This window comes from Nicotiana sylvestris, chromosome 2 (assembly GCF_000393655.2).
Source record: "Nicotiana sylvestris chromosome 2, ASM39365v2, whole genome shotgun sequence".
NCBI classification, from domain to species: domain Eukaryota; kingdom Viridiplantae; phylum Streptophyta; class Magnoliopsida; order Solanales; family Solanaceae; genus Nicotiana; species Nicotiana sylvestris.
The window spans coordinates 134589019-134613522 of record NC_091058.1 but is presented as its reverse complement, the minus strand read 5'-3'; the positions used below and the strand labels follow the sequence as shown (position 1 = coordinate 134613522).

The following is a 24504-nucleotide window of genomic DNA, read 5'->3' as shown; positions in this document are numbered from 1 at the left end:
CTATCGCTGTTGCAGGAATGCAGTTTACTTTGACTGAATCTGTTCGAGGGGGTTGTCCTCAACTGATTCAAATAAAAGGTCCCTCTCAGGATATGGTCGTGAGGGAGGAGAATTCTTCCGTACCGACCTCTCACCTCTTGGACGAATCCTCTAATGGGGATGAGTCAGTACTGAGAAAAAAGGAGGAGAATGGAGATTGGGAAGGATGTGGCTGTGGACGCCGGTAGAAGTAGGGCGTCGCAGACGACACCTGTACCCACATTTAGGGCCGACGCCATCTTACCGGGGAGGTCTCCCCAAATGGAAGAGATTTACCCAGGGGCCGGCTCTGTGTGCTCTGCTGAGGGTGGCACGTCATCCAACGTTGGAGGAGGCCGACATGTCAAAGGCAAAGGCTCAGGTTCAGATGTCGACTCGGAGGTTGTTCGCGAGTTTGTAGTTCGACATACTCACGTGGAGGTCAGAGTGGAAGGGTCTGATCGTCACATAGTTGTCCCAGGGGACTACAACCTGTTATCGAACTACGATCAAGTGGCGTCTGTTTTAGCCCCTCTATGTGCTACCCCTGAGAGCGAGGTGCTTAGAGTGATGAGCGAAATGGAGTTGTATCAGAACGTCGCCGGCATGGCCTTGCGGGTAGGTGTCTTTCTTTTCCTTTTCGTCGTTGGGCTTGCATTTTTATTGTCGACCTATCTTTTTGTCTTAACTTCTTTCTTTTTGTGCTAGACCCTTATCATGGAGACCGAGCGTGAGCGCCGGGAAAGAAAGAAGACGGCCATCTACGGGAAAATGTCTTCCAAATATCAACAGTATTGCGCTAAGCATCGTGCAATGGCCGACATTTATAATCAGTTCCCTGATTTTTAATTGTTCCGCGAGGGACTCAAACAGAGGGAGGACCAACTGGCATGCAAGATCGAGGAGCTGGGGGAGCGAGATATGGAGCTTATGAACGCTATCGCCCGCAATAGTGAACTTAAGGCCTCCCTTAAGGTGAAGGAGGATGAGCTTGAGTTAAGAAAGGGGTCATGGCCGAGAATGCCGATTTGCAAGCAAAGGTGGCCAAATTGACCGCTGAATTGAGTACGAAGGCAGTGGAGATTGAGGGGCTTAAGGGCGAATTGAGTGTCGGTGCTGATAAGTTGGCGACTGCTATTTCTGGAATGGCAGCCTTGGAGAATACCCTTCGTGTTTGTAGGTCGGAGATGACCGAGGAGAAGGAGTCATCTAAGCTTAAGGTAGCAGGGCTTGAGGGGCGTGTTAAGGAGTTGGAGGCGGAGCTATCTGTGTTGAATGGGCAAGTGACCGCTGAGAATAAAGGATGCGAGTCGATGCTCACAACCTTCTACGTCTCGTGCCTCGGCCGATCCAGTCGTGCCTCGTCGCTTATATGAGTTGTGGGTCTATGCTGAGGCCAGACTTGATGTGTACAAGGCTCTTCAGGCTGAAGGGAGGGCATCTGAAGCAGAATTTTAGGGCGTGTGTGCCGATGCTCGTGCAACTCATGAGGCATGCGGGTACGACCCTCTTACACCTGACGGGGATGGCATCAACTCTGATAATGCAAACCGTCTTGCTTTTGACTCTTGGTATGAAGATGCGTATCCAACCGGGGATGATGTGTAACTTTTTGTTTGTACTTACTTTTGCTTTGGGACTTTTGTAAGGGCATGCTTGAGCCTGTTGTAAAGATAGGTGTAAGTAACATTTTGAGGTAATGTAGAATTTGTTTTGCCAATTCGGTGATGATCTTTGTAATATCTATGGTATCCAGGGTACTTGTTGAACTATTAAGTTGATTTTGCTTTGGGTGAGGTCGATCTCTTTTTGTTTTGGCAGTGGCTTTAGCCTTTGGGATGGTACTTTTGAACTGTCATTGAAGTGGGATCCTGTCGTAGTTCGAGTGAAGTTGAACTTATATTTTTGTCGATGGCCTTGGCCTATTGGGATGTTACCTTCGAACTGTCGTCGAAGTAGGATCCCGTCACAGTTCAAATGAGGTCGAACTCATATTTTCATCGATGGCCTTGGCCATTGGGATGTTACTTTTGAACTGGCGTCGAAGTAGGATCCTGTTGTAGTTCGAATGAGGTCGAACTCATATTTTCGCTGATGGCCTTGGCCATTGGGATGTTACTATGAAACTGGCGTCAAAGGAAGATCCCGTCGTAGTACGAATAAGGTCAAACTTATATTTTCGTTGATGACCTTGGCCATTGGGATGTTACTTTCGAACTGGCATCGAAGTAGGATCCCGTCGTGGTTCGAATAAGGTCGAACTCATATTTTCGTCGATGGCCTTGGCCATTGGGATATTACTTTCAAACTAGCATCGAAGTAGGATCCCATCGTAGTTCGAATGAGGTCGAACTCATATTTTCATCGATGGCCTTGGACATTGGGATGTTACTTTCAAACAGGCATCGAAGTAAGATCCGGTCGTAGTTCGAATGAGGTTGAACTCATATTTTCGTCGATGGCCTTGGACATTGGGATATTACCTTTGAACTGTCATCAAAATAGGATCCCGTCGTAGTTTGAATGAGGTTGAACTCATATTTCCATCGATGTCCTTGGCCATTGGGATGTTACTTTCGAACTGGCATCGAAGTAAGATCTCGTCATAGTTTGAATGAGTTCGAACTCATATTTTCGTCGATGGCCTTGGCCATTGGGATGTTACTTTCGAACTGGCGTCGAAGTAGGATCTCGTCGTAGTTCGAATGAGGTCAAACTCATATTTTCATCGATGGCCTTGGCCATTGGGATGTTACTTTTGAACTGGCGTCGAAGTAGGATCCCGTCGTAGTTCGAATGAGGTGGAACTCATATTTTCATTGATGGCCTTGGCCGTTGGGATGTTACTTTCAAATTGCCATTGAAGTAGGATCCCGTCATAGTTCGAATGAGGTCTAACTCATATTTTCGTCAATGGCCTTTGCCATTGGGATGTTACCTACGAACGGTCGTCGAAATAGGATCCCGTCGTAGTTCGAATGAGGTCGAACTCATATTTTTGTCGATGGCCTTGGCCTTTGGGATTTTCGCTCATACATTGGAGGTTTTATCATATTCCCGTAGGAAATACATGTCGACTTTATGCATACAATGGAGATTTGATTATATTCTTGTAGGAAACACATGTCGACTTTATACATACAATGGAGATTTGATTATATTCTTATAGGAAACATATGTCGACTTTGTACATACAATGGAGATTTGATCATCTATATCCAGTCCCTTCATTACTCAGCCTGGAGATCACGTCGATGGAGGGGTAATGAACAATACTTCGAACCTCGAGATGTCCCTCTTGCCGCCTCATTAAAAACCTTACCGAGAAAACCTGATTGGGACAAAACTCAAATGAGGGGAAAAGAGTACGACTTAGGTGGCGCCTCCTTTCAGAAGTGGAAATATTTTAGATGGGCGACATTCCAATTGTTTTGGAGTGGTTTTCCTTCCATTGTCTCTAATTGGAATGCTTCTTTGTCTCCTGCCACCGTGATTTTGTATGGTCCATCCCAGTTGTTCAGTTTTTCCTTGTTAAGGTCTTTTGCTGCTTGTGTTTTAGCTTTGAGGACGTAGTTTATGACCTTGAGCGGTCGTACTTTGGCCTTCTTGTTATAGTACCTTTCTACTTGTTGCTTTTGGGCTACCATTCTTACGTGGGCCATATCCCTTCGTTCTTCGACTTCATCCAAAACTTGTAGCCTACTTTCATCGTTGTTTGGTCCGCTTTCGTAGGAGTATCTCAAGCTAGGTTCTCCGAGTTCGACGGGTATAACTGCGTCAGTCCCGTATAATAGTGAATATGGGGTCTTGCCTATGCTAGTTTTTGGCGTAGTGCGGTATGCCCATGGTACTTCTGGAAGTAGTTCAGGCCATAGCACTTTGGCGTCCTCGAGCTTCTTTTTTAATATATTCAGTATCACTTTATTGGAGGATTCGGCTTGGCCATTGCCGGCGGGATGGTATGGTGTGGAGAGTATTCGCTTGATGTGCCATTTTTCGAAAAACTCGGTCGTTTTCTTTCAGATGAACTGAGGTCCGTTGTCACAGTTGATTTTTTTGGGTATGCCGAAGCGGCATATTATATTTTTCCATATGAACACGATAACTTCTTGCTCACGTATTTGAGTGTATGCACCTGCTTCCACCCATTTAGAAAAATAGTCAGTTAAAACCAAAAGGAAGCGTACCTTACCTCATCCTGCCGGGAGGGGTCCAACAATATCCATCCCCCACTTTATGAATGGCCATGGTGAAGTGACGGAATGCAGGAGTTCTCCTGCTTGGTGTATCATAGGGGCGTACTTTTGACATTGTTCACACTTCCTAATGTAATTCACGGCTTCTTTTTTCATGGTAGGCCAGTAGTATCTGGTGCGGATGAGGCATCGGACGAGGGCGTGGTTTCCCATGTGGGCACCGCAGTGCCCCTCATGTACTTCTTCTAGTACTCGCCTTATTTGATTTGGCCCAAGACACTTGGCTAGGGGGCCTCCGAACGTTTTTTTAAAGATCACAATTTACGAGGTTGTATTTGGTTGCCTGTATTCAAAGCTTTTTGGCTTTTCTTATCTTGTGGGAGCATTCTATCCTACAAATATGTTACGATACGGTTGCGCCAGTCCCAAGTTAGGTTTATAGAATGTACCTCGACCTGGTCTATTGCGGAAATAGAGAAGAATGACCATATTTTCCTTGTTGATATTTCTGGTGGCCGTCGCTAGCTTGGCGAGACCATCTGCTTCGATATTCTGTGCCCTGGGTATTTGGTTGAGGCGGCATTCATCTAATTCTGGCAATAGTTTGTGAATTTCTGACTGGTACTTTTGTAGTCTCTGTTCTTTTATTTGGAAACTCCCAGTGACTTGGTTTACCACGAGTTGAGAATCGTAATGGAGGACGAGTCGTTGAGCGCCATATTTGAGTGCTAATTTTAATCCTGCAATCACAGCTTCATACAAGGCCTCATTATTAGTCATCTCAGGGCATCGTATGGACTGGAGAATTACTTCGCCCGTAGGAACTTTGAGGACGAGTCCCAGTCCCAATCCCAATGCATTAGATGCGCCGTCGGTGTAGAGGACCCAAAGGTCAAAATATGTGGAAGCGCGGAGCGCCTCCTGCTCTACTTCAGGCAATATTTCCGCGCTGAAATCGGCGAAGAAATCGGCGAGCACCTGCGACTTGATAGCAGTTCGCGGTTGGTATGTTATATCGTGCACACTTAATTCTATGGCCCAGTTGGCCAACCTACCCGATAGTTCAGGTTTGTGTAGGATGCCCCTGAGGGGGAAGGTTGTCACCACCTTTATGGGGTGACATTAAAAATATAATCTAAGCTTTCGTGAAGCTAGGACTAATGCCAAAGATAGTTTCTCAAGGTGAGGGTACATTGTTTCGGCATCAATTAAGGTTTTGCTGATATAGTAAATCGGAGATTGCGTACCTTTGTTTTCGCGGATCTAGACTGCACATACCACGACTTTGGAGACTGCTAGGTACACAAGTAGGCATTCGCCCAGGTCTGCCTTGACGAGTAGTGGTGGCGAGGACAGGTACGCTTTCAGCTTTCCCAAGGCGTCGACGCATTCTGAATTCCATTGTAGTCCGTGGTGTTTCCTTAGCACATTGAAGAATTTATGGCATCTGTCTGATGAACGTGAAATAAACCTCGACAGGGCGGCTATTCGTCCTGTTTATTTTTGCACCTGCTTCTTGCTGGTTAATGTCTCTGGTATTCCTTTGATGGCTCGGATCTGATCCGGGTTGACTTCGATACCCCTTTGTGACACCAGAAAACCAAGGAACTTTCCTGAGGTTACGCCGAATGCGCATTTTTTGGGATTCAGTTTCATTCCGTATTGCCTCAATATCTCGAAGGCTTCCTTCAGATGACCAATGTGATACTCTTTCTTTTTCGACTTCACTAGCATGTCGTCGATGTAAACCTCCATGGTCTTACCAAGTTGTTCTTTAAACATCATGGTGACTAACCTTTGATACGTTGCCCCTGTATTCTTGAGTCCGAACAGCATGACTTTGTAGTAGTACGTTCCTCGGTATGTGATGAAAGTGGTCTTTTCTTGGTCTTCTTCAGCCATTAGAATTTGGTTGTAACCAGAATAAGCGTCTAAGAAGCTTAGTAGTTTGTGTTCCATTGTTGCATCGATGAGCTGGTCGATATTTGATAATGGAAAGGAATCTTTCGGGCGTGCTTTGTTCAGGTCGGTGAAGTCGACACACATACGCCATTTCCCGTTCTTATTTTTTACCATGACCACATTGGCGACCCATTGGGGATATTTTGATTCTCGGATGGAACCATTAGCGAGTAACTTATCAACTTCTTCGCTGACCGCCTCATTGATAGCGACATTGAACTTTCTCCTCATTTGTCGTACTGGCGGGTATAGAGGGTCAACATTCAGCCTGTGTGTGGCAATGTCCCTTAGGATTCCTAGCATATCTGAATGGGAAGAGGCAAACAAATCGGCATTGTTAGTTAAGAACTCATGGTACTTACCTGGTTTGAGAGGTTGTGTCTTATATAAGCCTTTTTGTGTTATCGGTGTTGTCTAGTTGAATGGGGTCGAGGTCTTCCATGGTTTCCTTGCAGGCTTCTACGACATCTGGGTCTTTAATGGCCTCTATTTGTATGTCGGGTTTGGTTACCGATATGGCTGATTACTATGCTTCCGCACTTGCCCCCTTTAGTTGTTGGGTGTATGTGCAATCTTGGGCGATTCAGCAGTATTCTTGGGTGGTGCGCTGCTCGCCTCGGATGCTGAATATCCCCCATGAGGTAGGAAATTTGATTACTTGGTAGAAACTTGACAGGACGGCTCGCATGGTGTGTATCCATGGACGCCCTATGATGGCATTGTAGGCTGTTTCCTGGTTCATAACGTGGAACGTCATTTCCAGGGTGACTCCTCCTGCCAAAACAGGTAGCACTATCTCTTCAGAGGTTCATTCCACTGTATTATTAAAACCTGTTAGTGTTATGCAACGTGGTACTATTTTATCCTCGAGCCTCATCTGTATGAGGACTCGTAGGTAAATAATACACGCACGCTTCTGTCATCCACCATTATTCTCTTTACATCGGTATCTGCGATGCGTAAAGTTATAACCATAGCATCATAGTGAGGGAAAGACAAACTGTTGGTATCCGACTTATCGAAGATAATACTATCTTCGAGGTCGTCATACCGTTCATAGGCGACTGTTCGTTTGAATTTGTGTATGGTGGTGAATTTCACATGGTTGATTACTGTATCGTCGCCGCCGCCAATGATCATTTGTATGGTACGAGTTAATGACGGGGGTTTTGGAGGTCCCTGAGGTTGATCGCGTCCACGAGCGAAGTTTACCCATCCTCGGTCGCTCAATGGTTCTTTCAAGTGTCCTTGGTTTAGTATTCTTACCACTTCCTGTCGTAGACCTATGCAATTTTCGCTCTTTTGTCCCCTTTCCTAGTGGAATTCACACAGAACGTTCGATCTCCATGTGGTCGGATCTGACTTCATCTTTTGCAGCCACTGCACCTTTGTGCTGAGCTTTTCTAGTGCATATACTCTTTCTAAAGGAGAAACACAAAAGTTATGAGCAGATAATAGTGGAGGCATACCTCTTTCGTTTTAGGGTGGTGCGGTGTGTTGAGGCGCGGCATCTGCATGTCGTGCAGGAGGTGGGTTGGATATTCGGATATAGGGCTGGTGCCTTTCTCGATTGAAACGGGGTAGTTGGTCCCTTCGAACGTCGTTGCGGCGATCTCTTCTTATTTCGATTTGGACCGATGTTAACCACTGGATCGGGCCATTTAGGTCATCCTCGTCTGCCCTTACTTCGGCACAATAGGCATTATAGATTTCTTCCCACGTGGTGGGGGGTACTTCATGAGTCTACTTAGCAGCCTTTTGGTTGCTTTTGACCCGTTTCTGTTTAACCCATTTTGGAAGGCTGATACCGACATCCCTTATGATACGTTTGGTAGGCTCATTCTTATCCTGTTGAATCGGGCTAGGAAATCCCGAAGTCCCTCGCATGTCATCTGCCTGACGGCGAAGATGTCATTTACCTTGGCCTCTGCCTTTTTTGCTCCCTCGTGAGCGGTGACGAACTTATCTGCCATTTCTTCGAACGTTGATATCGATCGTGCTGGTAGTTGGGAATACCATGTCAATGCTCCCCCTGTCAAAGTTTCGCCGAACTTTTTTAGCAGCACCGATGACACCTGTTCTTTCGATAGATCGTTACCTTTTACTGCAATAATGTAATGGATTAAGTGATCTTCCAGGTCCATGGTGCCATCATATATTTTCAAATATGGCGGCATTTTGAAGTTTTCGAAATAGAGTGGGGAGTCGCCCCTTCACCGTATGGTTGTTCGACGAATCGGTCCACGTCACATTTTGGTAGCAACTTCGGAGCACTCGGTATTTTATCAATCCTTTCCTGATGCTCTTTCATCTGACCGCGGAGTGTTTTGTTCTCATTTTCCATCTCTTCCATTTTATTTAAGATGGTCGTAAGTGCATCGTTACCTGCATCAATGACAGTATGAGTGTTACATGTTCGTGGAATTTTTGGCTCATCGGCGACAGTTGCGGTTTCTGTGGGTATTGTGCCTCCGATATCTCTTTGAACGGATTTGTCGAGTATGTTGCTCAAGGTGTTTGTCAACCACTCTTCTAATAGCCTTTTCACAGCCGGTGGTGCTTCTCCTCCTGTGGATGTTGAGGTTTCCCTCTCGCGCGAGACAGTCATGCCCTCGTGCGGAGGGGGGTCTCTCCCTCAGGTGTAGCACTTGGCGTTGCGTTTTTGTTGTCTTCCCTATCGGCTTCATTGAGGGAATTCAGGAGGTTGTTCATGACACCTACTATTGCCTTTAATTTTGCTTCTCCCTTTCCTGCCATTGTTGGCATTTGTGAGGCTAAGAAGAGGTGATTATTTCTTTTAAGGATCTAGACGAAACTAAGATCTCAGCTATAGAAATCTCCACAGACGGCGCCAAATTGTTTGACTCAAAAGATATCGGAACCTTTTTGAATAAATTAATCAAAGAAAATGAAGGGGTAAATCTTAGCTAAGTATAATAATCTCTAGAACGAAAGATATACAAGAAAAATACAGAGGATAAGATTTCTTTATCTTGTCAAGACGAACTCTTGAACAATAATGACATCAATCGTTTGTGTAAGCAAGTGTTATAAGTTAGGAAAACGCCCAGAGAGCTTACAAGGTTGTTTTACACTCTATATATAAGGGACAAACCCATATTCCTTATGTCCCCTAATGGGCCTACACTGCTACAAAAGTCGTATAATTTCTTGTTCGCCTGTAGGTCGTCCCCTGCAGAATGTCGAGCTACGAGAATCTCGTCGTTTGTCGTACTCATCAACGGGTCGTGGTTGTTCAAATTTGGACCCATACACTAAACAAATTTTTTCTTTCCGTAATCTGTCAAGTCTCCCTAATAAATGGACAACAAACACCACAAGGCACTCTTTGTTGCATGTGGTATTGTACCATTGGGCATTCTTTAGCGGGTTCAGGGGCACATAATTTGACTTATAACTCTAGAATAACGAAGTTCTATAGACAAGAAATGACATAACAATATTCGTCGTGTAACTTGGTCTTTAAATACTGCAAAGAAGTTGACTTAAAAGGCGCTACTTCTTGTCTTGAAAATAAGCTCGATTTAGAAGGAGGACGAGACGACTTTTTACTTGGGAATGAAAATCTGAAATAATTATAAATTTATAATGGCGTCTATCATGTTAACAACCATTAACAGTTAAGAGTTTAATAGCGTCTTTTGATGATGCGTACGGGTCGTTCAAACCTAATTTCTTTAATTCAAAATTTATATTTGTATTAAAAAATTTAATAAGTACAAACAAACCTCTCTATAACTGCATTCTTATATAACAATAAATTTTTTCGGAATCAAATTTCATGTTCAGTTATAACATATGTTTTCTATAACAGCAAGTCGCTATAACATCCAAAAATATTTGGAACAAACGAGGTTGTTATAGAAAAGTTGGATGGTATATACAAAAATTTATATTCAAAATTCAATTATTATCTAATATTGCTCTTAAAAAAATAGAATTCAATTATTATCTAATGTTGTTATTATAAATTCAACTTTCTTAGCTTCGTCAATCCAGAAGTACTCTTGGATAGGTGAAGAGAAGGGGGAGAAGTAAATTTAGTAGGAGCCAATGGAGTGGCACATGATTGGTCTGCTTCTTTTTCTTTCTCCAAAATCAAAGAGGGCTGCGTGTCAAATGTGGATTGCTGCATGTTTTAGCCATGTGTTTTTTAATTTCTCCAGTAGCTATTTGCTGGTCTCGTCTTGTCCCGCCCAACATATATAGAGAAACTCTACCGACACTTCTTTAATTTCTCTATTCCTTTTCTGTCCTATTCACCGCCGGGGAATTAAATCTCATTCCTCTCATTTATTTTATGAAAAATGATGTCAGAGTAATCATTTCAATTAACAACTTCTTTTTTTCATACTTCGTCCGGTGTAAATGATTTTTTTGGTATTTTTTGTGATTCACTATATTTAATTTTTTCAAATATTAAGAAGGAATTAATTTTTATTTTTAAAGTTATCCTTGAAGTAAAGAGTCTTAAAGTATCATTATATTTTTAATGAACAAATTAAGATTAATATGATCAATTTAATTGTTAATTAATGATAAAAAGTGATTTACTTAATATGTGTAAAAACAGTTAAAAATCAACTAATGTAGACCCGAGGAAGTATTCGATATCTGCTACTCGCATTGGGACTAATCTGATTATATTTATACCGCGTAAGGCCTATTAAAAAAGAAGCATCCCCTATTATATTTTTACATTCTAATGACTCTAACCCAAAACTTATAGTTAAAGCTAGAAGGTTCATATCCATTTCACCGCAATGATAAATTGACGAGATCCACTAAATAAGAACAAGCCTCTTTTTCTTTTTCTCTCAAGAGCTTATAATAAAAGACGAACATCATAGTGCTTATGCACCTAAGTGTACCAAGTCTTTTTTCTTTTTTCTGTTCTTTACTACTGTTAAAGAAACCTAAAATGAAAAACTCTTTCACTTCTCTAAATAAATGCCGCTTGATCTGTGTGCGTGAACAATCACTTTCCCTACTTTCAATCAGAAAAAGAAAGAGAAGTATATAAGAAAATGGAAAAAAGAGTTGAAGGGAAATGCAAAGGGGACAACTTTTAGTCTGAGTTTAGCTAGATACCGCTATAAGCTACGCTTTGCTTGAATTTCAGAATAAAACTTACTGCGTTTGATAGCTTCTACACGGTCAAACTTCTCTATAACGGCTTCGTTTGTTCCAGATATTTTTGGATGCTATAGCAAATTGCTGTTATAGAAAACATATGTTATAACAGAACATGAAGCTTGATTCCGAAAAAACTTAGCTTTTATAGTGAAGTGTTGTTATATAAAGATGCAGTTATAGAGAGATTTGATTGTACATCACTTTATGCAATATTAGTATATTTCTTAATACGAGTGCTTATTAGAAGTGCAAATCATCAAATGATTCAAGAAATTCCTTATGCTATATCTCCTAAGTTCCCTTGATCTCTTGCTTAATCCTTTTGCTTGACGACGAAAAAATAGTTCGAAAGTTGCTTTAGTTAAACGAAAGCGTGTTATTGGTTCCACGAGTGTTGTCTGAGCGCTTTATATAAAGAAACAAAATGAGTTTACAAAATTACGAGCTGTTCGCATAAACTCAACTTGATAAAAATTTAAAGAATGAAAATCCTTAAAGCTCACCATCATTTAGAGTAGAAGAAATAACACTCTCTCCAATTTATGTGACAGATTTACTTGACACATATTATATGGGAAAAAGACCTTTAAAATATATGGTCGTAAATATGAGATAAACATGTTATAATATTTCTTTGCCAACAAAAGTTTTTCATTAAGCGTAAAATGAGAAGTTTAAAGTTAAAATTTTTAAATATAAAAATTTAATAAATTTTTTGGAATAGAATAATAAGGAAATAATATTACTCCTTCTGTTTCATATTAGATGAGCTAGTTTGACTCGGCACGGAGTTTAAGGAAAAAAGAAGAAGACTTTTGAAACTTGTGGTCTTAAAAGCTTAAGGGGTAAAAAGTTTGTGGGACCATGACATTTGTGTGACTATAAAAGCTTATCATTAAGGGTAAATGGGTAAAATGAAAGATTTTAAAGTTATTATTTCCAAATTTACAAATGTATCATTTGTTTTGGAACAGACTAAAAAGGAAAATACCTCATTTAATATGAAACGGGGGGAGTATATAACTTGGAATACTTGAAGTCTTAAAAGAGTTCACCAAATATACTAGGAGTCTGAAACCTTTTTAATCATTTTTTTGGCAAAAAACACTTTTGTACTACTTTAAAAAAAATTACATAAATGAGTAAAACGCAGTATTATACTGCGAATTATTTTAACGGAAATTTTGCCGTTAAAGTAATTCGCAGTATAGTACTGCGTTTTTGTTTAAAAAAAAATTTTTGTAAATCGCAGTACTATACTGCGTTTTACTAAGATGCTGGGCCCAGCTATATTTTATTAAAGCTGTTCGCAGTATTATACTGCGTTTTACTTAAAACACAGTATAATACTGCGAACAGCTTCAATAAAATATAGCCCCTTCTTCTTCCTTGGACCACTGAACCGAAGGAAACCAAAAACCTTCGATTCTGCTGGTCCCCCCCCCCCCCGGTCAAACTTTAAAAAAAAAAATTGGGCCCCACCCGTCACCTAAAGAGCAAGGAGTGTAGGTCCCACATACAAGACAAGCTTTGGATTCCTTCTTTCGGGTGCAAAAATTCGATTTCAATCAAATTTAAAAAACTTAAATCGAGGTATTTCAATTTTGTTTATGTCGAAACTCGTATAGTACATGCATATTTGTATTGTTTAATGTGTTTCCATGTTAATTTGTGTTATGTTTGTGTTTAAATTTGTATCTTATTTATACCCGGATTGATTTATTAGCTTTGGTACAAAAAATTGTTAAAATTTGATAAATTATTTGTATTGTTAAAAAATTAATATTATTTATTTTGTTTGTTGTTCATATTTGTATTTTATGTTAGTTGTTTTTATATGTAATAGTGACCTTTTAGCGTAGTAAAATAAATAGCCTTTTAGCGTAGTAAAATATAGAGCCTTGTACTGTAGTAAAATATAAAGCATGTTAGTGTTGTAAAATATAGAGCCTTTTAGCGTAGTAAAATATAGAGTCTTTTAACGTAGAGTCTATGTAGTTTAAGTATGTAGTAACTACAAACTCTATCCAATTACACTTTACAAAATTAATTATTTAATTATAACAATAAACTTACAAAAGTAACAAATTCCTATATGTTGTAAAATTAACTCAAATATCGAGCCTGGAACCCATACATAATTATTCTGTCCAATTGTAAACATAATTAATTATTTAATTTATTAAGCTAGCACACACAATTCTAAAAGTGTTAAAATTGACACGCATAATAATTAAGGATAACTCGGTGCTACCGAGCCTCAAAAATCGAGCCTGGAACCCATACATAATTATTCAGTCTAATTGTAAACATAATTAATTATTTAATTTATTAAGCTAACAGACACAATTCTAAAAATGTTGAAATTGACACGCATAATAATTAAGGATAACTCGGTGCTACCGGGCCTCAAAAAATGAGCCTGGAACCCATACATAATTATTCAGTCCAATTGTAAACATAATTAATTATTTAATTTATTAAGCTAACAGACACAATTCTAAAAATGTTGAAATTGACACGCATAATAATTAAGGATAACTCGGTGCTATCGGGCCTCAAATATCGAGCCTGAAACCCATACATAATTAATCAGTCCAATTTTAAATATAATTAATTATTTAATTTATTAAGCTAACATACACAATTAATTTTGTTTAAATTATAGTAGACGACATGGACTTTCCTCCGCCTGCGCATCCCGGTCCTGCCGAGGATCAGCTACTAGTGTTGCAGGGCGACCATAGGTCCTCATTTGTATGGGAGGGACAGCTATCGATGCAGCCTCTCCGCCCCAGGAGACCTGACGATTTATGGGAGTTCATCGGGGAGCATCCTTTCCATGCCCGCGTAGTCGCGTGCCTACAGGCTACGGGCTTCTATACGATTTTTGAGCTTGGACGGATGCATCTTGATTGGTCTCTCATCACGGCCTTGGTAGAGCGGTGGCGACCGGAGACACACACTTTTCACTTGCCCACTGGAGAGGCCACCATCACGCTGGAGGATGTTCAGGTTTTGTACGGGCTGCGCGTAGATGGACGGGCCGTAGCACTGCCCCAGTACATTAGATCCATGACGCGTGCACAATTTTTGGATATGATGATGCATTTTACTGGTTATAGACCTCAGGGTGACGCTGGGGGCAGTCGCGTTGCTTTGTCAGCCATCAGAGATCTTATGGCATTTTTGCACCCAGACATTACCGGCGAGACGGGGGATCTCCATATTGAGAGGTACACGCGGTTGATGCTGCTCCTGCTTTTTGGGTGTGTCTTGTTCCCGAACACTTCGGGGAGTAAAGTGAGTATGCGCTTTCTCCATCATCTTCAGGAGTTGGATGGTTTACCCCAGTACAGTTGGGGTATTGCTGTTCTCGCATACCTGTATAGGAGCATGTGTCGGGCGAGCATGGGCCCAGCGGTGGACATATGTGGTTTTCTGCCCCTCCTACAGGTGACAACATTTTCGAATACTCTATTCATTTCTTCGAATTCTATATGGTCGAAATGACTCATAAATTTTACATCAACCTTTTATCTTAGGTTTGGGCCTGGCAGCGGATCATGCCGTTGCAGCCACCTCTACCAGCACTTGCACCTGGTGAGGCTTATCCGTTTCTCCCTCTAGCTTCTAGGTGGATTCTCCGGCGTGGGAACTACCGAGGGACCGATGCTCATCATAATCTCCCCCTTATCAAGGATGTGCTAGATATGGTGGTGGACGGACAGGTAGATATGTACCTACACTTACTTGTTTAAATTGAGTTGTGTTGCGCATACTCACTTTTATGTTATTATTTGGCAGTTCATCTGGACGCCATACAGCGACGAGTTGGTAGCTCAGCTGCCCTTTTATTGCTCAGTCGATCGAATGCTTTGGAGCACCTCCGTCCCGATGATCTTCTTCGATATGGTTGAGTATCATGCCACAGAGCGTGTGCTTCGCCAGTTTCACCATCCCCAGCCTATACCTAGGGATCCTGGATGGGTGGCTATACACTATCAGCGGGATGACCGTGCCAGGCTGGACGATATATATATGGGATGGTTGGAGCAGCAGGTCCTTATTTGGGAGGAGCACCGAGTTGACCGTATTCCGCCAGCACCTACATTTACCCAGGAGGCCACTATTCATATGTATGCATCATGGTACCGCCGTCACACCCGACTGATTATCGGGAACCCCATTCATGTACTTGGCGAGCGCTACAAACCATACGCCGGGAGACACGAGGCACTGATATGTTTTTTGGCTTATTAATATCGTATAATTGTTATATTGCGTTATTTAATTAATATTTTAAATATTTCACAGGCTATTGGGCATCATCACCTCTACCAGTTGGGACAGGAGATGCAGCAGCATACCGACATCTCTGCAGTCGTTGACTATGGCCGGCGGGTGGCACAGTTGGCTCGTCGGACCCTGTTTCAGGCGAGAGATGCCGTGAGGTTGGACCACAAGGCTCAGTATGCGGCGCTAGAGGACTACCATCGGGGTAGGGGTGTCCCACGAGGCAGGGGTAGGGCACGAGGGAGGGGTGCCCCACGAGGTAGGGGTGCTCCACGGGGTCGCAGGGGACGGCGAGGAGGTGGTCCCCAGCAAGGGGGCGTTGAGGCACCTGTCGACCCACCTGTTGAGGGACAAGATGAGGACTTTGGAGTTGTGGCGCTTAGAGATGATCAGCCGGGTTATATGTCTCGGCAAGATGAGCCTTCCAGCAGCATGCCTTCGTACAGCCTTCAGCTATCTCTGCCAGCATCGCAGGTCACCCCATCAGGAGCATTGTCGATCACGGGTACATTCGACGGGGATGTAGACCAGTACTTTGCATGCCCATCTACCGCAGCTGAGGATCGGCCCACCCGGGACGTGGATGGCGAACGCAGATTGTGTTATGCCTCATCCCCGATGGTTGATGCGGACCAATCACAGGCGCATGTATGTTTGTATTACTTTAAAATTTCAATTTGTTTTTTTCCTTAATGAGCTGCCATTAATTAATTTTTAACTTTCTTATGAAGGCATCGTCCCAGCCCATCTTTGAGGCCACTACATGCTTTGATGAGGACACCACTGATGCGTATATTCAGGAGGCCGACGAGACCATGGTGGGAATATATTTTTTGACTTAACACGTACAATACAAATATACTTTGTCACATGCTAAGATTAGTACTTGTTTTGTAGGTTGCTGACGGCCCGACGGCCTATTCTTCCGATCCTGCCAGTTGTGTTGTCGATGCTGCTGCACATCCTCACATAAAGAGGCGGCTTGATGATGATGATCCAGATAGTGTACCCGGGCGACAGGGGATGCGACTCAGGCCAGCAACAGCACTGAAGCACACAGGCTGCGGGACTCACTGATTTACTTAGGTTTTTAGTTTGTGTAAATAGTGCATTATGTATATAATGATAACAATTATCGTTTAACAACATTTATATTTTAATTGCATTTGAACAGCAGTTTTACTTAAACAGTACACAAGAAACACAAACATTGCAAAACGTAGTACTATACTAGAACTAAAACCATCACTGCACAAAGGATAACTAAAACCAGCTTTTTTCACATGGTTTTCATCTTTTCCAGAACGACAAGACAACTCCATAAAATGTAGTACTATACTATGCTTTATGTGTTAAATTTTTCTACAATAAACCAGCTTTTTTCACATGGTTTTCATCTTTTTCAGAACGACAAGACAACTCCATAAAATGTAGTACTATACTACGCTTTATGTGTTAAATTTTTCTGCGATAAACCAGCTTTTTCACATGGTTTTCATCTTTTTCAGAACGACAAGACAACTCCATAAAACGTAGTACTATACTACGCTTTATGTATTTTGTCTCGCCTATAAATAACGGCATCATTATAGTTATTTTGTGTGCTCAAAAATTAGTAAAAACAAATATTTCATTAAAAGTAAGGTTTTTTTTTACTAAAAGCAAATATTTCATCAAATGGCTCAACCTCTTCGTGCACCAAAGTGCAACTGTGGAAAAGAATGCTCGATGCAAAATTGTTGGGATGATGGTGAAGTTGGACACCGCTACTGGTGCTGTATGAACCAGTTATACAAGGTTTCCGACGAACCTATTTGTGATTTTCAGGAATGGGTTGATGAACCATGTTATCAGGAATGCTACAGAGAACAACTGCAGTTTCTTCATAATATGTGTTTATGCCAACGGGAAACACAAAGAGAAAGCGATAGAATTATTGTAGAAATGAGGGCGAAACTGAAGGAGGTGGGAGAAGAAAAATGGAAAGCACAATGGAATTGTGAAGCACAAAAGGAACGAAAAGAAAAATATAAACGGGAACTTGCGGAGGTGAAGGCGAAACTGAAAGAGGTAGAAGAAGAAAAAGAACGAATCGAAGAACGATTTAAGTGGTTGGAGCGGAGAATAAATGGCAACCGGGACTAAACATTTGCTTGTATGTGTTTAGTGTATTTTTCATATTTCATGTATTTTTATTATGTTGGCCTGTTATGTTTGTGTTTGTGTTGTAGTAATGCTTTATTTTAATTGAAGTGCAAGTTAAGTTTAAGTGCTTGTGTTGCGCATATGAAACTATCAAACCACGCTTTACATATTACATTTCCTACAATTAAACAGCTTTTTCTTCACTCATTTCAAATTGTGGAACATAATTTTATTTGATATATATTGCAACATACACAAGTAAAAACATGTATTACAAAAAACAATACCAAAATAAAAGACTAGGGGTATCCTTGATAGTTGGGTACATTCGACGAACTTGCACCAGGAGCCGGATTACCACCGCCACGCACACCACCTGAAGGACATTTACGACGGTCGTGTCCTGTTTGCGAGCATATGCCACATTTACGCGCATAAACGGTGTCACCAACATCCATTTGGTTCCGTATACGCGTTCTCTTTTGCACTTGCAGCTTGCGCAAATAGTCCTTATTACATACCATCTTAAAAGGTTCTGATGGCCAATAATGCTCAGCACCTAATGGCTGCAACTTCCCACTATACGTGTTTATGTATGCAGCAACATTGTATTGCCTATCAATATAGTTTGTTGCCCCATATCCAACTTGTTGAAAGCACTTCAACGCATGTGTGCACGGCATGTGGTAGATGGTCCATTCCCCATATGAACATAACCTTCTATTTTCATTCACCGTCTGTAGATTATTCCCACGGTGTCCGCGGATAGCGGTCTTAACTTCAAAAACACCCCGTTCATGATCGTACTGAAGAAATGAATGCCACTGTGCTTGCCTCCTGGACCTTTCAAATCTTCTCATGGGTATTGGCATAAATTGAACACCTCTGTCCATCAATGCTGATGCAGTTGCATGCCTTTCAACAAAATTCTTCGCACTCTGTTTGAATATCATGCGGACCATGGCAGTGACAGGCAGTCCACGGGCAGACTTCAACAAGCCGTTTAATGACTCCGACACGTTTGTAGTGAGGGCTCCCCATCGTCTGCCGCCATCAGCATGCAATGTCCACATGTGAAGCTCATGCCCCATCAACCAAGTATAGGCTCGTGGTTCTAACTGCCGGATCGCTTCCATGCGCCTCGTGAATTTGCACTGCTGGTGCTCAGTTGCAGCCAGCCACATTAAGTCATGCAATGCCTTGTCAGGATATTTCTTCTGGAAATTGGCCTTCAGGTGACGCACACAGTAACGGTGGTATGCATATGGTTCCTGCCATTCAGGCAAGTGACGTACAGAACTTAAAATACCACCATGCCGATCAGATATTAGACAAATACCTGAACACTGTTGACAACGTGCTGCTTCAAGTGGTTCAAAAAAAGCATCCATGTCTCTTCACTTTCGTTGGCACATATGGCAAAAGCTAGTGGAAATATTTGCCCGTTGGCATCTACTGCAACTGCAATCAAAAGCTTAATATCATATTTTCCATAGACATGAGTACCGTCTATGGAAATAACAGGACGACAATGCACAAAACCATCAATTGCTGGTTTAAATGACCAGAACACATAGTTGAAAATATATTCGGGTCTGTCCGGACTCCGCTCACGCCTCCATTCAACAACAGTCCCGGGGTTAAAGTGTTGCAGTGCGGCCATGTACCTGGGCAGATTTGAAAAAGACTTATCTCAGTCGACATAAATAAGTTCAAAGGCAAATTTGCGACCGAGATATGCCTTTCTTTTGGTTATAGTACAACCATACTCCTGGTGGACGGCTGTAATACACTCTTTAATCTTGAACCTAATGGACACTTCCAAATATGGAATCAAGACAAGAGAAATCAATTCCACATCCAAGTTGAAGTGATTCTCATTGTATGTGTCCCTTTCACATCTGTGCTCGCTAATAAATTTACCCACTTTCCACAAATCTGATTTCATCTTGGTGGAATGCAACATCCAGTGACAACCCATAAAGTCTCTACGGCATACAGTCTTGTATTTCTCCCTAGTTGATTCACTTACCGTCATCTCACGACACTCTCTTATATTGTAGATTTTTACAGCCCTAATTAGGCGAGCTTTATCGGGGAAATACATGCCCTTTGTCAGAACAGCTGGTCTAGACTCATCCCACATCACTGACCGAAATTCATCATCATCCCTTGTGAGGGCATCCACGTTCGGCATGCTTGGCAAATTATCAAGGTAGGGAATATTCCGCTCATGAAATGGCACGTGGGACTCGTACACTCTTGGTCTAGCTAGAGGTGGAGGAACATGCTCCCTGGTCAACTCAGGTTCAACATTCACTTCCTCCTCCTCATCACCCTCATCATGGAAGGGTGTGTCATCCCCAGACTCATCCGCATTGTTGTCATAATCACTATCATCTTCCTGACTCTGCGCATCTGCCAAATCACGAGTAAATACATCGTCTATGGGCAATTGTGTGAGGTTAGGAGCTTCAAGAAGCTCGTTTTCACTGCACATAAAGAACAAAATGATAAGTTACCCAACTAGATAAATACTTTAGATATAGCTATATCACTTTACTTACAAGTCGTACTGTCTTGACGTTTCATGATGGATATTTTCTTGTTGGTGATGACTCCCAGATGGACCACCATGGTCCAATACTCCAGAACTACGCATATTCCAACTAGGGGCAGGGTCATAACTTGTAAAATTCATATCCGGACGGTACCCCCTATGAAAAATATGAGTGTTAATACAAATCCAATTAAAACATAAATTAAACATCGCTAAAGCATAGTAAAATTGAAGTTTACCAGTCGTCTTGTTGATTATCTAAAGTCAAAAAATTATTTTGTGGCTGCTCATTCGCCGGTGGTGACAAGTTTAAATCAAGGCAAGCTTTTTCATCACCAATATGTCCGGCAAAAACTGCTCCAAAATAACCACCCGGTGACTGGGGGTTATCCCTACTATACACGCCCTCATTATTGGGAACGTCTTCCACCTTGACGTACATTTCCAATAATTTTATTACAATAAATTCCCTATATTCAGCCGGAATCAGCAAAAAATCTCTAAGAGTTTCATCATCCTCGATGTTAAACTCAGAATAATAAGCAAACCCCTGTGGAATCACTGAATACGGAAATCTACCGGTTATTTTAAGGTTAACCGAACGCCTCCTCTCATTCATTTTTTTACGTAACAACGATACCAATTTATCGTACTCCATAGTAAGCGGCAATTTAACATGACATTGTGGAGGTGAGTTATACCTCACAGAGTTATTCTCCAACACAACCTCACCCCCCAATATAGTGAAACCCTTATTTTTGCCACTTCAGACATTGTAAAAAAATAATTGATAAGAAGAAGAGAGAAGTATGAACGTAAGTTTGAAATAAAGTATTGAATGAATTTTTATAAAATTGAAACGCCTTTAAATAAGGCAAGTCCGACGTTGGGGTGTAGAATTTTTCTATGTAAAACGCAGTACAATACTACGTTTTATGTATTGAATTATTGTTATGTCAGTTCATTATTGGTGGGGGCAAAAACCAGAGTACAACGCAATTATTTAATGTAAAACGCATTATTATACTGCGTTTTACAAATATATCTTAGTAAAACGCAATATAGTACTGCGATTTACAAAAAAAAAAAAAAAAATGCAGTACTATACTGCGAATTACTTTAACGGCAAAATTTCCGTTAAAGTAATTCGCAGTATAATACTGCGTTTTACTCATTTATGTAACTTTTTTTTTAAAGTAGTACAAAAGTATTTTTTGTCCAAAAAATAATTAAAAAGGTTTCGGACTCAATATACTAGCCGTAGTATGATAATCTTACTACAATGATCCAAATTACTTATCCAATTTTCTAAGAAACAAATACAAATTCTCTTTTGTACTCGAGTATACTATAATTAGTATTGATCTATTTGTTTCTGAATACTGGCGAACAATGCCATGCTACCGAAAAAGGGGAAAAACATTGACTGCCAATTTTCTCTTCAGTAAACTTTAGTGTCATTTACTGTTTTCTCCTCACTGAGTATTCAAAAATAGTACTCTTCGATCTAATAAGTATAGCAAAGTAAAATTCCCAACAATAACTGTGCACTCGTCTCCAATATACGTACAAGAAACAGCCCTCACCTTAGTCATTCCCGTTCCATAAAAAGAAACGCTAGCTTACTACTGTACACAACACAATCGAGGAGGATCTCAAGATACAGATCGATCTCTATACTCTCTCTTGTGCTCCAACTTCTGGGATATCTGAAGATCAAAGAAATCAATTAAGTACATTAACGGACTGTAAGAATATTTCAATAAGATATGTGATTTAACAAAAAAAGAAAGGTGCATATAGAAAATGCAAAGTTTGCAAACAAATAACTTTTATGTATAGCTATATATAATTAATCGTCTGTAATAAGTGGGATCAGTAACCTAGAATATAAGACAAATAATTTGATACAACAGGTTAAAGTATGCCGATATATAGTGTAGAGTCTTTACCTCATGATTCAAGAGCGTAAGGTGTTTGCAGCAGATCATAAGGTGCCCAGAGGGTATCTAATGGACAAGGCCGGCTCGCATCGAGTCGAACCCACGGCTTCCCTTTTCCACTCCAATGCAATAAGCTCACTGGACCAGGGTGCAAATTCCGGCAGAGACCTCGGAAATTATCTCCTCCAAGACCATGTTGGTTCCACTTATGATCCACCGGAGCAATATTTCCAGCAAAAACAAGCAGAAAAGGTGGTAACGAACCCAACTCATAAATCCTCATTCTCTTCTGAAGTTCCATCCATTCTACAATCTTTGTTGTATAATCTCCAGCTCTCCATCTTTCAAGATCAATGACCATAACACCCGTGTTGAAATAACAAGGTTTTCGGTTCGCGAAAGTCAAAGAAAGCGAAGGGTTTGACCAGAAAGTGGGGGTGAAATAAGTAGTGAAATTTGCATTGCAGTATTCTGGTGCTGCTAGAACTGCTTCTTCACCTAGAGGTGTTGCTGCCAGCTTGGCAATGTCATCTACGAGAACAAGGTCTGAATCCAGGTACACAACCTACATGGATAACAAATATGTTAGAAAGGGATTGATACTAATAATTAAGTGTAATTTTCTCCTTTAAATAATTATTAAATTCTAGTAGAGTAATACTAAACTTGGTTTATAATGCCCTTTAGCAAGTAAAAATGCAGCCGCTAAAATTCCTTTTTCCGGTTGCTATTTTCGACCGACAAAAAATTCATTCATTGCCAGTCTAAAAGCCACGTAAAGTATACGACAGGAATTTATTCTGGTCGATAATTAAAAAGCCCTTTAGTGACCAAGAATGCCTGCTACTGTACCTGAATTCTTGCCATATACCTCCTTTTAGCGATGGCATTTTTTTCTTCGCATTTTATCATTTCGGTCATTACAAACGACCTTTGGTCTCGATATAAATCCAGTTCCTCTAAGTGTTTTCAAAGATCGAATTTTAATTTCAGCAATAATATTTTAAGGGTTAAATTTCCCTTCGCTACTCATTTTAATTTCAGCATAGAAAATAAACAACATTCAAAAAGAAATTAATTAAAACATAGAACAAGGTCTAAATCGAGGTAAACTAACCTTTTGGATACATCCAGGAAGAAGATCAGCGAGGTAATTTCGAGCATAATTAAGAGGACAGTCTAATGCAGCACGAATGGATGTAGAAATTAATCCTGCCACTCCGGAATCTTGGAAGGGATAAATTGTGAAATGAAGATAAGGGAATGAATTAGCAATTGTGATGTTGAGATAATTAGTGTCAGCGGAGGAAGAAGCAACAAAGTGGAAGATAACATTTTCAGGGCAAGAAGAGTGTTGAAGAACAGAAAGAATCGCAGCCATTGACCCTCGGAGATAAGCTGCATCAAGAGTCATGGCTACATTTACTGCATTTTCAAAGCAAATTCCATTGGAGGTGGAGTTGATGGTAGCATTATTTGTGTCGGTGGAGGAGAAGTGAAGAGAAGGACAAGTTGGGGAGTTGTAGAATTTTGGGGCTTCTTTGAAATGCAAGTTCTTGGTATTGATAGCGCCGGCACTAAGTGCATCAAAGGAGATGGTCCATAAAAGAGAAATAAAGGCCTTGATCTTGAAACTCCCAAGTTTTGGCATTATGGAGAAGCTACACAAACACATAGACAGGCACATATATATATATATCAAACTATCAAAGGCCTAGTGTATCTGTCAATCCCAAAATGGGCTCTACATATCATCTTACTCCTAGTAAATAAAGTAAATAGCATCTAAGCTATATATACTTACTAACTAATAAGTATAATATTACCTATTATAGCAGTTTAGTTATCATGTTTATCAGGTTACTAACTAATTGTGATTATCCTAAAAATTTACTTATAATTACCTTATAAATGACCGAATGGTGTAAAATATTCTTTTACATCGCCAGAGAATATATAATGTAAACTCAAGTAAATATAAGGAATGATTGCTACAATAAAATTAAGTTATATTCAATGATCTTGTATAGACTTTTCATATTATGATTATCCCCTATAGTTTAACTTGTGATAATACATTTAGTACCAATCTTACCAGGTTACCAAATAAGAATAATGTTTATCATGAAAGTTTACATGTAACTATCTTATTATAAGGGACATGATGTATGAGTATTTATTACGCATACTACTTAAATTCAATACCTAGAGGGTAGATATTAGAAAA

The 24504-nt window shown here is 40.8% G+C and overlaps 2 protein-coding genes and 1 long non-coding RNA gene across 3 annotated transcripts; all 3 read right to left on the bottom strand.

The window, feature by feature from the left end:
• Positions 1-4601: 4601 nt before the first annotated feature.
• On the bottom strand, positions 4602-7316 carry LOC138885634 (uncharacterized). The gene is made up of 4 exons (XM_070166603.1): positions 7228-7316; positions 6835-6950; positions 5724-6481; positions 4602-5192 (listed from the first exon to the last, which is right to left on the bottom strand). Exons 1-4 carry the CDS (start codon positions 7314-7316, stop codon positions 4602-4604), a joined length of 1554 nt encoding a protein of 517 aa, XP_070022704.1.
• Positions 7317-19626: 12310 nt separating this feature from the next.
• Positions 19627-21046, bottom strand: LOC138886398 (uncharacterized). The gene is made up of 2 exons (XR_011405117.1): positions 20574-21046; positions 19627-20491 (listed from the first exon to the last, which is right to left on the bottom strand). It is a non-coding gene; the product is annotated as an uncharacterized lncRNA (long non-coding RNA).
• Positions 21047-21586: 540 nt separating this feature from the next.
• On the bottom strand, positions 21587-23942 carry LOC104214108 (probable galacturonosyltransferase-like 1). Its single transcript, XM_009763732.2, has 3 exons — positions 23395-23942; positions 22287-22842; positions 21587-22043 (listed from the first exon to the last, which is right to left on the bottom strand). Exons 1-2 carry the CDS (start codon positions 23926-23928, stop codon positions 22288-22290), a joined length of 1089 nt encoding a protein of 362 aa, XP_009762034.1. The 5' UTR covers positions 23929-23942; the 3' UTR covers positions 21587-22043; position 22287.
• Positions 23943-24504: the final 562 nt, after the last annotated feature.